Below are 13,758 nucleotides of genomic sequence, written 5' to 3' on the forward strand. Positions count from 1 at the left end.
AATTTTTAAAAAAAAGAGAGAGAGAAAAAAGAGGAAAATAGTATGAGCTCTAAATGAACAGAAGTCAGCCTGATCACAACTGGACACAGATGAAAGCTCAACACGCCTTCAGTTGCCCACTTGACAACGGCTTCAAATTATTTTAGTTTTGTTTTCGACATTAAGCTTTACTAAGCAAATATCCATACATCTAACTGTTAAGAATTCAGCACATCATTGCACCTATTTTCACACAACTAAGGCCAGAAATTTACCTCAAAGGTTTTAAGAATGAGAGCAAGAAATAATATAATGATGTAAAATTATAGATCATGAATTTGCATGATACACACATTTGGAACAGATAGGAAATAAGAAGTTATAAATTGTTGAAATTACCTTGGTGTTTATCAGCTAACTGGACAAGAGGGTTGGGGAGATCTCGCCGCCGAAAGAAGCACATAACTTTGGCTTCAACATTTCCATTTGGAGTCTGTGAGAAAAAGAGGTAAAAAAAAAAAAGTCAAAAAATAATAAATTATTAAAAATATGTAGAACACATTTGAAGAGTTCCATTGAAAATGCCAAAAGAATAGCTACCTTGTTGAGTTCTTCTATTCTTCTAATGAGGTAAGGTGATGTTGAGGAGTTTTCAAAATACACGTAATCTAGAGAAACACAAAGAAAAAACTATGCAACAGCCCAATCTTTGAGGAATTGATGTCATCTTAGGGCAAACAGGTTGAACTTATAAATCCACAAGAAGAAAAACCGACACAGATATTTGCTGTAAGATTATGTAAATTTAAAGAGGCAGCAAGAAGGGTTACAAAAATAGTTCAAATCAATGTGGGCATTAATGGAATATGCCCTGGATATGAGCTAAAAGCTAAGAGGCATTCTATACTGAAAAAATAACAAATATCACGGGTTCAGATGGCATGAGCTCCACATCTAATATTAAGGGTATGATTTGAATTTTCTAAATTTACAAGTAAGGAAAAGAAAAAAAAATGCAGTAAACCGGGCCAATGTGGCAAGAAAAGAACAATTCAGAATGCAAGTAGGGGAGTTAAGGTGCCAGGTTAGAGGGCAGACCAATGTTTACAATTCATCTTAACCTTATTTGGTTCATCAAATCAAGAAGTTCGGTAGTAGTAGGAGTTACTTACAAAGTAACCCATGGAAATTTTTGAAAATGTATCAAGGGGGAAAGAAATCCGACAGTCCGAGATAGCCAAGCGTCGCTTCAAATAGCCGAGTGGCTCTGCTTCAAGTAATTAGTGGGCCTGTACAAGTGACAAGCAAATGATGCTACTGAAATGGAAGCTTAGCAGTGAAGAAGTCGGAAACAGAAAAAAAGTGTATTTCAAATGAAATGAGAGTTAAATCATGAGGATAACTCAAATCACCGGCAATACTTTTTGCCTCTAAAGACAAGTAAAGAGTTTGGATAGCAAAGTAGTCCCTGCAATTAGCTGGCTGGCGTCAACACAAATATTGTCCAACCTACAAAATACAGACGCCGCCCCGGTTAAGCCGTACGATAAGTTTAAGTTTTAATGCAGAAAAAAAGGTTTTATATTGACGCTCGGCTGCTTGAACGCCTTTAAAATGTCAAAAAAGCCATACTGATATCAATCCGCACGCCGCAAGCTAGCCGGCCAGATAGGCTTAAAACTTCTCCAAGGGTTTACATGTATTAAGTTGTACAAACCTCCGACTCTATACATATTTGCGGTCATTTCGTTATCTCCGATGATCCAGCAGACAGTATAAACACACGGCGCTCGAAAATAAACACATTTAAGTCTTTGAATGTGGACAAGGAATAAATGACTACCGATCACAAGCTTCTCAAAAACAACAACTCGCCATTTTCATTTTCTGCCTCGACTCGACCGTCTTCCTGTTTGGAACTCAATCCGGTAGATGACGTCACAAGCGCGTTCCGAGAGCCCCGAGAGTGGCAGCCATGACAAAGGATGAATTTCTCTTTTACCCGTGTTTAATTTTATCCTTCATCCTTTATTCCACTCAATATGGAGAATAACCTCATGACGCACACTTATACTAACTTAAATTTACTTCGATTACCTTACTATACTGCCTCCATGTATATTTTTGATAAAATAACTAAAATCTATGGCAGGTCCGGTGGGAGAAATTTCCCGCAGAATGGTTCAACTGAGCGGCGCGGTGTTTGACAGCGGCGCACGAAGACCGAATGGAGGCCGAAGGGGAAGCCGAACGAGGCCCGAAGTGATTCGACAGAAGGGGAGCCGGTGAGAGGCCGGCAAAAAATCCAAAAAATGTTCTTTGGTTTTATCATTTCATTGGATGATTAATTAATTGCGATATGTACTTCATGGAACAACTGAGATACAAGTTGTTTTCTTGTTCCACTTAGAAACAGGATACTTTGTGGGCCAACAAAACTCTGTACTTCTTTGATGTGCAATGTCAGGTGAATAAAGTTACGGTACAAGTATTTTGTAAAGGACACAGTTAAAGAATAAACACAAAATAAAAACTGCAAAAAATTGGTTTTACAAAATTACAACATTTATTAAAGTAGACTTTCTATACATTCTTCCCGACTTCAATCTCTCACTATTTCAATGTACAATGATGTTGATTTACAAAACCATATCACAATAAATAAGTGAAGATTTGTTGATCAATGTATGATTATGTCAAAGAATGGCACATATTCTCTTGGGGTATTTTGGTAAAACACACATATTTGAAGACATAATTTTTAACCATTTATACAGATTAACAAGTTCTCTTTTAATGTGTACCCCTTCCCCACACAAATTTCTGTACAATATCACACATTCAGTCAATGTACAGTCTCCTGCAACTTTCTGCTCTTGTCACAACTGCTAGGATGTACAGAATAATTATTCACATATGGATACAAAATAATACTACGGATAATTTATGCTTTGACTTCAAAACTGAAATCTATTTTCTTTTCACAGTGGGTAGATGTCAACCCAAATGAATATTTGTTAAGGCCACTAAGGTATGGGAATGCACACAATTATGGAAAATTTAAAAAGGGACGAGAAGATAACTCAAAGCTATATGACTACAACAATAATGCTTTGCATTGATGATGTAGGAACTGATAACAAAACTGGGTAATAGTAAAGTCAATAGCTGAACTTAATTCAGTAAACAAAAGCGATGCTGAGGTAAATAAATACGAACACATGAGACTTGAGATAAATACAGTAACTCTGATTGTTTGGCAGTCTCATAGCTGAGAAACAGAACACCTATCTCAACTCCACATAGTCAAGGGCAGTGATGGAAATAGCACTACGTCAATAATACAAAACCAGCAGTGTACACAAGGGAAATGTCAATAAATAATGTTAATGGGATTTGAATATTCACAACTCAAGCTCTAAACAGCAATCCAGTTGAAGCTTTTCCGTCACAGTTTTCACAGTGACCAACACAAAATTAACACATGGCAAAAATGCACACAAAGCTACTTAAGTCTAAGCTGCCTCAAATAAATTATGAGATAATTTACAGAAAATCAATCCCAAGTGTTGTTAAACCAACATGTGGACACACAGCACAGATAAAAAACGACTGCCTAAAAACATGTCAATTTGGAGAATTCGTTGTTGCTTCCACTACTTTCTGTGTTGAGCAGATATAAGAATTGAGCAAATAAAATTATAACACATCACAATGCTACCAGGGTCAAATCAAATGAACCATTACATACTCCAGTAGAAATATTTGTTGGGCTTGTTTCAGAATTGACTTTCAAAACTGTAGCGACAGCAATATATACATAAAGATGTAGCACTATCATTCCTCAGAGCATATACCAATTACACACACAAAAACCCAGTGCATATGAAATGTTAATGTCACTTGTAAAAAAACAAGCTCTACTATTTCAGTCTGAGTATGATGTGACTAGAAGCAGAATATATTTACGTAAAATGTACCAGCTAGATGTTGTTGGGCATAGTAGATACAAAAATAATTTAACTGCCTCCAGAATGAAAAAAAAGGGCTGCAAAGAAAAAAGAAATAATATTTAACAAACTTCAGAAGATTTAGCTGATAAGAATAATCAAAATATAGCTTCAGGTAAGAAATTAAGATAAGCCCACCAACTGATAAATGTGAACATGAAAATACTTGAATGAATGATAATAAATAATCTGATATCAAAATGTTATTGAAATTTCATTTTTTGATGAAATTCTAGTACTTACATCTAAGCATCAGTAACATATCAGGAGCAAAATGAGATTTTTGCACAACTTAGATATTAGCACACAGAAATGATTGCAATGCAAGGTTGATATAAATATCTGAGAATTCATTAGCATATCCATGAGTAATAGGTACATCAAAAATAGTCATGAACATCAGACTTACACTACCAAACTTTTCAATGATTGACAACCACTAATAAGGCAAGGTTGAGGAGCCCTGATTACAGCAGTCTTTCAATACAAAGCAAACTTTGCGTCAGTCTCCCTAAAAGTCCTACAAAGGGACTTCATCTTTACATCAAGTATTTTTAAGAGTTAAAAGAAAAAAAGATTAGTCACAGTTGACTTGATAACTGTCCTGCTCCGAGTGCTGAGCGACTGACAACTCGCGTCCAGGCAAAACGCCGCGAGCGTTCTATGCAATATCATCTCCTCTTTACTACTGTGTCGCCCGACAGAGTAACCAAAGTTAGTAGCACACTACATAAAAGCAGGGACTATCTAATACATAGAATCAAGACATTAAAAGGCAGCAATTCCAACATTTAAAATATTACTACTTCAGAGTTATAATTTGCTTTAATTGATTTATCAGACGATTCAGACCTGAACGATTAGAGAAAAACTTGGTTTGCATTGAGTATAAAAGCACCTCAACTTTGTAAGCATGAAAAGGAACAGATCTTTAATTCTTTACATAAAAAGTGATAATTGCATGAGCAGAGAATGATCCATTGAGATTCCTGATTCCTCCTACTCATCGCATGTGAATTCCAGGATGCACAATACTAGTTCACTTACACTACCTAACTTCTCAAATCAATAGAAGTTGATAATTCTTATGATACACACACAGAAAGTCAAACAGCAGAACGGCTAGGTTAGAAGGAAAGTTTATCACATGTGACCAACACAAGAAAAAGTCAGTACGAGAAAAGGAATGGATGCAGAAAGGAATGAGAATTTTTTCTTAGTCTTTAGTGTTGCATTTTCAAACAAACAAATGTAAAAACTTAAAGAAGCTTGTAAACAATACTAAGAGATGTCAGTCGAGTAAAGGAAAACAAGAATGGAAGTTCAATTACAGCCCCAAATTTCTTGCATGCAGTTGTATGAATGTATCTAGGACAACAGACAAACACAAAGGAGAAATTAGATTAAAGAAAATAAACCTCAGTGAGAAGTACTTGGAATTGGTACAGGACATAAAAGGAATAAATAGTGGTTAGAACAAGGTATTATCTGGCAATCTGCTGAATTCAAATTCAAGTAAAGCTGGTGGCATCGAATTTAGGGATAGATAAAACTGAATTAGAATTGAGGAAATCGTCAAAGTTTCACACGATGGTGATTTGACAAAGCAACTGATATCAGAAACGTTAAGAACATTGCGCAAGCTGTAAATATGAATTGGCCTCAAATACCCTCTTAAAGTAGAATAAAAATTCTAAAAAAAATAATGACATTAATTTTAGTGTTTGTTTTTTGTCGACACTACAGCATATGTGCAGTGATTGCAAGGCAGAATGCAATGGTCCCAGTAAGTTTATAATGTACTTTTTACATCACAGAAATTGTAGTACTTCGAGTTTTCAACTAAGAAATTATAACAAAGAGAAAATTCAATACACAAAATACTTTTAAGATGACTATGTTTCAGCTTTGGACACACTTTCAATGTATCCCTACATTTTGATAAAGACAAAACAGTCGTCCGAAAGGAATAAATCTGCCATGTATGCCTTTAAAGGCCACAAGTGAACTGACAGTGAATTTCCAGTTAAGAGATTTTGGACCCCAAAAGACACTACAAAGGAAACTTACAATACTGGTAATGGTTTCTAATACATATCTTTTCTTCAGTCAAATTTCACATTTTGCTAGTAATAGATGTTTAAAATTTTCAGATGGAATATACTCATTCCAAGTTTCTGAAATTGATTCACAAGAGAACGCTAAAAATAGAGCCATTTTGAACGGCTAATTTGCATAAAACGATTTCACACTGATGAATAAAGTAATGAATATGTACATATTCATAGGTAAATATATATTTATATATGTATATCTATATATATCTCTCAGACTGAACAAAATAATTGAAATAATTATAAAAGAATATCTGTACAAAATTTTAGTCTCATTGCTTTGGGCACTTTAAACCACAAGGCACTTTAAAAATTTACAGTCAACAAGATACAGTGGCAAGAGTCAATTAAACAACACAAGAAAAATAATAATTTTTTTCTGACACGGTGGAGGTACTTATCTAGTACCATTTATATACAGTAAATTTATATTTTGTTTCTTCTGGGAATGTTCACAACAGTCGTCTCCAAATGTGTAAAGCATTTGAAAAGAGGTTTCATAGAAAGAACGGGAAATAGAAAGTACTATAGTTTGGCAGTGCAATTAACAACTGGCAAAAAAGTTTCTGAAGTGTCCCACACAGTTCAAATTGTTTTCTACAAAAATTATGTAATGAACAGAACAATATCATAACTTGGACCAAAAACAATCCAAACCAATACACAGTAGTTATCAGGTTGATAAATGGAGTTTTAATTCTAACACTAACTGCCAGACATAAATACAGGGAGGGAAACATTTCACACAAATAGAGACGAATAATGTAAAAGAATAAGGGAAAGGATAAAATCACAAAATGGGAATAACCTATTTTCTTAAACTCATTCACTCACACAATTGCTTGCACACTGAAAAACAGATCTATACACAAACATCATGTTTTATAACAGTATAATTATTATGGAAGCAACAAGCTGAAAAATGTTTGTAGCTAGCATGCAGGTGTCTTCACCCTTAATAATGTGCTGCCTTCAAAATAAAGCGTCGATGATCCACTGTTGAAGTCATCCTGCATGTTTCGATAAATTTAGTGGCATATCTGGAAAAAAAAGGGAAAAATTAGTCATTTATTTTATTTGGACACAACTCATACAAAGCATTGTCATGTGCACTACTTTAACACTTTAACTTTAACGCGAGCTACCGGGTGGCTGATATCCGCCGCGCACTTTCGTAGTTATACTGTACCGCATGCACGTGTGCCGGCGGGTTTGCCCATGCTCGCTGCCCACGACCTCTTATGGCGCCGTGCGCGTAGGCAACCCGCCCGCGCGCGTGCATGCATGCGGTACAACTACGAAAGTGCGCGGCGTGAATAAGTCACCTGATACAATGTAAATTCATTCAAACGCGATTTTATCGCAATTATGACAATATGCGCCCACGCGCAAGGCAAAATTCCCACGCAAATGGTAAAATTCCCACGGGCATGTGAAAATTCCCACGCGCTTGGAATGATTCTCACGCCCTGAAAAATGATCCGACAACTTGTAGAAAGTCGTCGATACACCCAGATGAGTTAGTGCGGAACAAATAGCTCACAAAACAATGCCAATGCCATCATCCAAGAAAAATTCCCACGCATACCGGTTTATTTCCCACGATATCATTTCACAGTTTACTAGAACTGCGAAAATTCCACTGAGGGAAAACCAGCGGATGAACAACCAACATACTACTACCTATGTCCCTATCAACAGGTAGGAGCGCCCCGCCCACGTTAATCCCACGCCAACGGAAAATTCCCACGATCAGTAAACGGGTCCCACCCCACGCCTAGCCGACCGCTCGGCTCGAGCGGGCTCCAGCCAACACGGCTTAACTAATTCTTTGCTCAGCCCTCCCCCGCGAAGTCTACAGCCCTACCAAAGCCTCATATGCCACTGGCGCATCTTAGGCCCGACCCAGAGCAGTCGTCTGTATAAAGTTCCCACGGGGAGCATCAGGCGCGCACGGGCTGGCTGGGCCGGGGCCAAAGGGCCAGCCAGCACGGGCTGCATCTTCTCCTTCCCTCCCCAGCCTGGCTTGAGCAGCAGCAGGGACTCAAGGTGGGCTTGGCGGTCGCCTCCCCTCCCCCTTCCACCCAAAACCCTCCTCGGCGCTAGCGCTGCCGACGCCACAGCCCGGCAACCTGCCGCTCAGCGTGGCTGGAGCCACCACTGGAGCCTCCAGCTGGGGCACCGGCAGCCCTAGCCAGAGGTTCAACGCGCTGCGCTGCTCTCCGCTCTACCTGCTGCGGCTGCCATCCAGCACCATGGCGACGGCACGGGCGTGGCAGGGAGTGGCGCGGCGTAGCGTGACGTGGCGCGGCGTGGCGAGTCTCGGCCGGCCAGGCCCGCCCTTCCCACCAACGGCTTTCCCACGACAATCGTCATATCGGGTGCAAGCTAAGCGAGCCGATCGTTCTCCTGCACCGGCTCCACCAGCCGCACCACGCCGGCCGCGCCGGCCAAAACTGGAAGATAACGGGCGGCGACTGATAACAGAGGCACGCGCCAAGGAAGTGATAACCTGTCGCCGCCTACACTGTAATAGTACGGGCAGAAAAGGCGTCTCAACATACACGAGGCGCGCGTTCAACATTTCGGTGTCGAAATACACAGTATTCCTAAAATACTTGTGCAAATGAGAGCACAACCCCAGCCACAAACGGCCATAGCGTCGTGAAAGGGTTCCCACGCCTACAAGGATTTTCCCACGCGGTAGCAGTCGTTAGTATTAAAGAGAATACGTGGCTTAACCGTGTTGATGAACACCTCTCATTGCCGTTAATCGCGAAATTTAACCAGGTCGAAGGGCTTTTCTCACGCTCAAGGGATACTTTCCCACGTTCCCCCATTTTCTCCCACGACCAGGAATCATTTCCCATGTTCACGTATGCGTAGGTAACATTAGATTACCCCGTGTTTGACAATTTGATAAAGATGACTATTAACCAGAACACAATTAAAAAAAAAAACTCCAAGAAATAACGTAAAATTTTTAGGTTCCGTCCCTTATTTATAGTGCAATGTACAATACGACTAATTTCACAATTACAACGATTTTAAGCGCTTCGGTCACGAGAAAATGGTCTTTTCCCACGCGTGCCATTTCTTTCCCACGACCTTAAGCCTCACTTCCGCCCAATCTTCCAGTCTTTTTGTTGATTTCCCACGATATTGTTGTTTTCCCACGCCCGTTTCCGCTCTCTATTTTCACGATTTTCAACCACTCACATGATAAAAATGCATGAACACATTAAATTTGGCCGATACCCTTGATCAAGAGACAAGGAGCTGGCGGAGGTAGAATATTGCATCCTGCTCCTCGTCGGTCGGTAGTCCGATGGGGCTTAAATCAACGAGGGAAAGAATAGGTGTCACATGTGGCAACGGGGATCAGTACACCGCTTTCTCGAGCCAGCAACTCACCCATTTCCCACGAAGTACCATAATTTCCCACGCGAGCTAAAGTTTTCCCACGCTCATTTCAACTTTCCCACGCAAGCCACAAATTTCTCACGCGATGTAAAACATGGTCCGTAACGGCTACATCGTTCTCTCTTCATTTCTGGCAGAGTTCATGACCATTTCAGTGGTAACACAATGTGTACACACACAATGTAACACAATGTGTTTTATTGCAACCGGTTTGAATGTAATACTTTTATCTTTTTTCAATGGTGCATTACACAAAAGACTTACTCATATTAAAATAAGAAATATTTGTAGAAACTCACCGTCTTCTTTTCTCAAGTCATCCAAGTGAGGTTGATGGTTTATCGGTGCCCCCCAAGGCGAAGGCGCCATGGGCGAGTGGTATGTGGGTGCAAGTCCTGGATACATAGCTGCCCTGCCCTGAAGACTAGACATATAGGGAATCCACAATGGTGGCCCTGGTGAATGAGGAGGTGCATATCCAGTATAATAAGCGGGATGAGTAGCAGGATGAGGCGTTAAACAATGAGGATAGATGAGGGGATGAGTGGGTATGTATGGTGCATAATGTGCAGCACCACCCACAGCAGATGGTATAGCAGGAGAACGCAGTCCTGGAGATGGTGACAAAGTCGGTAATGTCACTGGTTGTTGCTGAGGTGGTGACATCTTCCTCACGCTACCAGACTTAGACACACTTTTGACTTTACTGTTGGTTTCGGACACATCTGAACCTGACTGAGATGATGGAGATTTCAGCAAGTTACGTAGAAATGAAGGTTCAGTCTCCTTAGACACAACAGTTTCCTCCTCACGGGGTGCCAGGAGGGATGTTATGCTATAACTACTAGCTGCAGTCTTCACAGGAGGGGGAGCACCAGCAGGATGAAGTGTGTGGCAGGTAACTGTGCTGTTGTTACTTGATGCTGAACCATTCCCTTGAGAAAGTCTCTGTTTAGGACGCTTATTTGAACTCTCATCTATGCTTACTCGCTCCATTTCCCTGAGTATCCTCTTCCTCGGCGAAATAATATTGGGATCTACTCGTCCACTTGGTATAATGGGTCTTGAGGGCTCATTTGTTTTCACACGATCTAGTAAATTTTGTACTATGCCGGGCAGCTTTCCTTTACTAGGCGTTTTAGATGAATTCAATGTTGAATTCATGGAGCTATTGAAAGAGTCATCTGCATCTTCCTCTTTAATAAGAGGTGCATTCATATCTGCAGCATCATATGGTCTTCTCCTCTTCCTTCGAATGGATCTTGAAATAAAGCTAAGTCTTCTGATCTTTCGAGCAGCATTTAAAGGTCTCATTAGGAACTGTAAATGTGCACCTCTCCCTCTCCGAGGACTAGCCTGTTTCCAATTATGATCTCTCTGCCAAGGAGATGATTGTACAGAGGAGTTGTCATCTGAAACTAAATTAAATTGAACATAAGGTTGGGTGCAAAGAGTGTGAAATTTCATTCAAAATAAAATAAATTTAACAGCTTACCACTAAGTGAAGCTGCTGAGCTTTCCTGCCGAGTAGCTCCAGGGACAGGCCAATTTGAGACCCAGCACATTCTGTCACCATCCCTCCGATACGACAATTCCAGAATTGATTTTCCATCTGTTGAGTCAAAGAAAATTTTTAATAACATATAACAATGCAATGAGTGAGTTGTTGCGCTGGTTAACAGCAAAACTGTTGGTTTACACTGTTTTTGTCATTGAACTTGACAGAAATATAGAAACATAAACAAAACAATACAACAAAAGAACATTATGAAAAAATGGGAAAATGCTCCACAAAATGTTTCAGTGAATTCTTTTCATTCAATGAATGTCACTAAATCCATTGGCAACCAAGTGAAAAAACAATGTTTACAATGCTAGGGACACAAAGACAAGAGATGGAGCAAGAGCAAAGGAATGTAGAGGTTAGGTAGGTCCGTAGCAGACAGCCAGAAAAAAGAATAGCAAAAATAACAAATAATAGGTAAAAAGATGCTTTTAGAAGTAACAGTGAAAGAAAGTTCGTCTTTATACATGGGAGATGGAGAGTAAGACAAGTTACATAGGGCGAAGGCAGTGTCTAGTTGAAAGCTGAAGACAGCCTGATCATCCAAGAGATTCCAAAAATAAAGCACTGACCTTTAAAAAACTTGAGCCTTCCTCCTGCAAACGCATGAGAGGTGTCTGGGTCTACAGAACGGGGCCTAACGGGCCTAACCCCGTCCAACACATAGCCTCTTGCTCTCTTGCTAACTGCGGCAGCGGGGACTTCACAGACCCCGTTCACGCTTTTTTCCTCCGTCATTTTGGCACATGTTGCACTTGCTTCTATTTTCTCCTGGATTCGCATTGCGGTGAACCCTCCTCACGCTGACCTCCCAAAGGTCAGAATCATGTAAAAGGTGCCCCAACCCCGGGCAGATTTCGAGGCTGGCTCCATCGTCTGGTAGCCTATCTCAGGATGCTAGCTTCGTTACTGCCTCATTCCACCTGCTTTTAATCCCACAAAAACTTCACTTATATCATTTTCTAGGGATGTTGTGTTCAGTTCCGGCTAAAGCTTAGATCACAACACTTCCAATACATTCGTCTCACGTCCTCTTAACGAGTACTAAAGTAGCAAAATCCTTCAAATTCCAACGCCGAACGGCAAATTTCTTCCTCACCCTCGTCGTCAACATTCCACTATTCCTAAGTTCCTTCGATCAATCACACCCATAGTCCAGCGCCCCCTCGTTCCCCCAACCAGTGTGGGAATGTCTGTTCAACTGCTATAACACGATAACGTAGATCAGAAAGGTAAACAGAAGGCATAGGTATCAATATTGAGACTTGGCATGTTAATCAAATACAGTCTTGGGAAAGTTATAAGAATGTAAATATCAAATACATCCGTGCGTCTGACTCGCTGTTTGAAAGTCGCTCCATAATAGCTCTGTACCAACTACGCGGCCGTTAGTTCGACGTAAATAATACAGACTGTGTTGTGATTAACATAGCACTCATGCTTGAATGAGGATGTATTTGAGTTCATTATAGAGACTAAAAGGTATGTCCGCCGTTGTTTTGTTGATTACAGGGTATATGTCATAATTACGTCCGCTAAATTGCATCGATGCTGTTTTCCCTGTTGGCTACTCACGGTCCATTCCAACGTTCCTTTAGTCAGGTAACTGACGGAACACGGAGGCTACATCCGAAAGTCATTGACAGTTGGTGGTCTCTTTCCAGCGCATGCAAAAGCGTTTGAAGCAAAAAAAGGTCACGTCCAAATCGTCGTGTTCTGTTCGGTTCGGCTTGTTGTTCTGTCTGCTACTCGTGATGTTAGTTTTTTGTTGTCATTTCCAGTATAATTGCTTTAAAAGTCACTACTTTGACATTTTACCTGACGCTCTTCAACTAAATGACTTGTTTTGTTTTCTTCATTTATCATTTTGAATGGACAGAAGAACACCAACAGATTAATGATCAGTTCCTCATCGCGTCGTCTGCTGAAACCACTTCCAGCATTCGTATTTAGTTGCCGTGAAAGTACATACAGCTAGCATGCCGTTCAATATCAAGTCGAAAATACATCAAATGATTGAAACTATGGCAAGAGAAGGTAAGAAGAATCATTCAACATGCATTAGTAGGCGTCGTCATGAAACTTTAGCCCTAACCTATTTCCAGACGGTGTTCAAAAGTAAACATTCTGTTTTTCTTTATCATATATGTCTGAGAAAATTGTGTGCATTTTTTAAACTCTTTCTTTCTCATTTGTACGCATGTTACAGGCGATCCAGATGACAACAACCTCAATGATATAGAGGTCAATTTGATACTACCAAGAGCTTATCAAACCAGACTCGATTACGTCGTTTGCAAAGCAGAGACTGAAGGTAATCATTTGAATTATTTTCTTTAATGTAGCACCAAATCAGGTGTTTCAGCATAGACTGAAGCTGGAAATTGTTTGATCATTGTTTCTTTTTCCAGCTTTGGAAAACTGCAGGAGGCAATATGGTGTCTTCATGTCATTTATGTGCGTTGAAGATTTATTTCACAAGAATACTTGTCTTTTGAGGAATAGAAATAATGAGGACGTCAAAGATGATTGCTCTGAAGAGTATATTGCTCTGCGTTCACACTACAGACTTACCAAGGATCCTAAAACACTTAGAAGAATGAAAGCAATGATACTACCAAAAACTTATGCTACCGTAAATCTTGATTGAATTTTATGTAGTAGTTCA

At 40.0% G+C, this 13,758-nt stretch overlaps 2 protein-coding genes across 3 annotated transcripts; one reads left to right on the forward strand and one right to left on the reverse strand.

Moving 5' to 3' along the window:
• Window positions 1-2,522: 2,522 nt before the first annotated feature.
• Window positions 2,523-12,201, reverse strand: LOC113207421 (protein hairless). The gene is made up of 4 exons (XM_026423991.2): window positions 11,663-12,201; window positions 11,022-11,138; window positions 9,826-10,944; window positions 2,523-7,143 (listed from the first exon to the last, which is right to left on the reverse strand). Exons 1-4 carry the CDS (start codon window positions 11,871-11,873, stop codon window positions 7,109-7,111), a joined length of 1,482 nt encoding a protein of 493 aa, XP_026279776.1. The 5' UTR covers window positions 11,874-12,201; the 3' UTR covers window positions 2,523-7,108.
• Window positions 12,202-12,256: 55 nt separating this feature from the next.
• Window positions 12,257-13,752, forward strand: LOC113207429 (uncharacterized). 2 transcript variants are annotated; one of them, XM_026424003.2, is made up of 5 exons: window positions 12,257-12,322; window positions 12,603-12,846; window positions 12,970-13,208; window positions 13,300-13,404; window positions 13,502-13,752. In XM_026424003.2, the coding sequence occupies exons 3-5, from the start codon at window positions 13,070-13,072 to the stop codon at window positions 13,738-13,740; spliced, it is 483 nt and encodes a 160-aa protein (XP_026279788.1). In that variant the 5' UTR covers window positions 12,257-12,322; window positions 12,603-12,846; window positions 12,970-13,069; the 3' UTR covers window positions 13,741-13,752. The 2 variants fall into 2 exon arrangements, with proteins under 2 accessions (XP_026279788.1, XP_026279805.1); XM_026424020.2 differs by lacking the exon at window positions 12,257-12,322 and having other exon boundaries at window positions 12,628-12,846; window positions 12,970-13,127.
• Window positions 13,753-13,758: the final 6 nt, after the last annotated feature.

Source organism: Frankliniella occidentalis, unplaced genomic scaffold (assembly GCF_000697945.3).
Source record: "Frankliniella occidentalis isolate FOCC.00 unplaced genomic scaffold, Focc_3.1 Scaffold418, whole genome shotgun sequence".
NCBI lineage: Eukaryota > Metazoa > Arthropoda > Insecta > Thysanoptera > Thripidae > Frankliniella > Frankliniella occidentalis.

What these genes read in the sequence shown, in the direction of transcription:
- LOC113207421 (XM_026423991.2), bottom strand. Translation starts at nt 11,873, where the DNA reads ATGCGAATCCAGGAGAAAATAGAAGCAAGTGCAACATGTGCCAAAATG. An exon ending in CTCAGCAGCTTCACTTAGTG is followed by an intron (nt 10,945 to 11,021) that starts GTAAGCTGTTAA and finishes AATTTAATTTAG; the next exon opens with TTTCAGATGACAACTCCTCT. An exon ending in TGACTTGAGAAAAGAAGACG is followed by an intron (nt 7,144 to 9,825) that starts GTGAGTTTCTAC and finishes TTTTTTTTCCAG; the next exon opens with ATATGCCACTAAATTTATCG.
- LOC113207429 (XM_026424003.2), top strand. Translation starts at nt 13,070, where the DNA reads ATGCCGTTCAATATCAAGTCGAAAATACATCAAATGATTGAAACTATG. An exon ending in TTTCCAGACGGTGTTCAAAA is followed by an intron (nt 13,209 to 13,299) that starts GTAAACATTCTG and finishes CGCATGTTACAG; the next exon opens with GCGATCCAGATGACAACAAC. An exon ending in TTGCAAAGCAGAGACTGAAG is followed by an intron (nt 13,405 to 13,501) that starts GTAATCATTTGA and finishes TTCTTTTTCCAG; the next exon opens with CTTTGGAAAACTGCAGGAGG.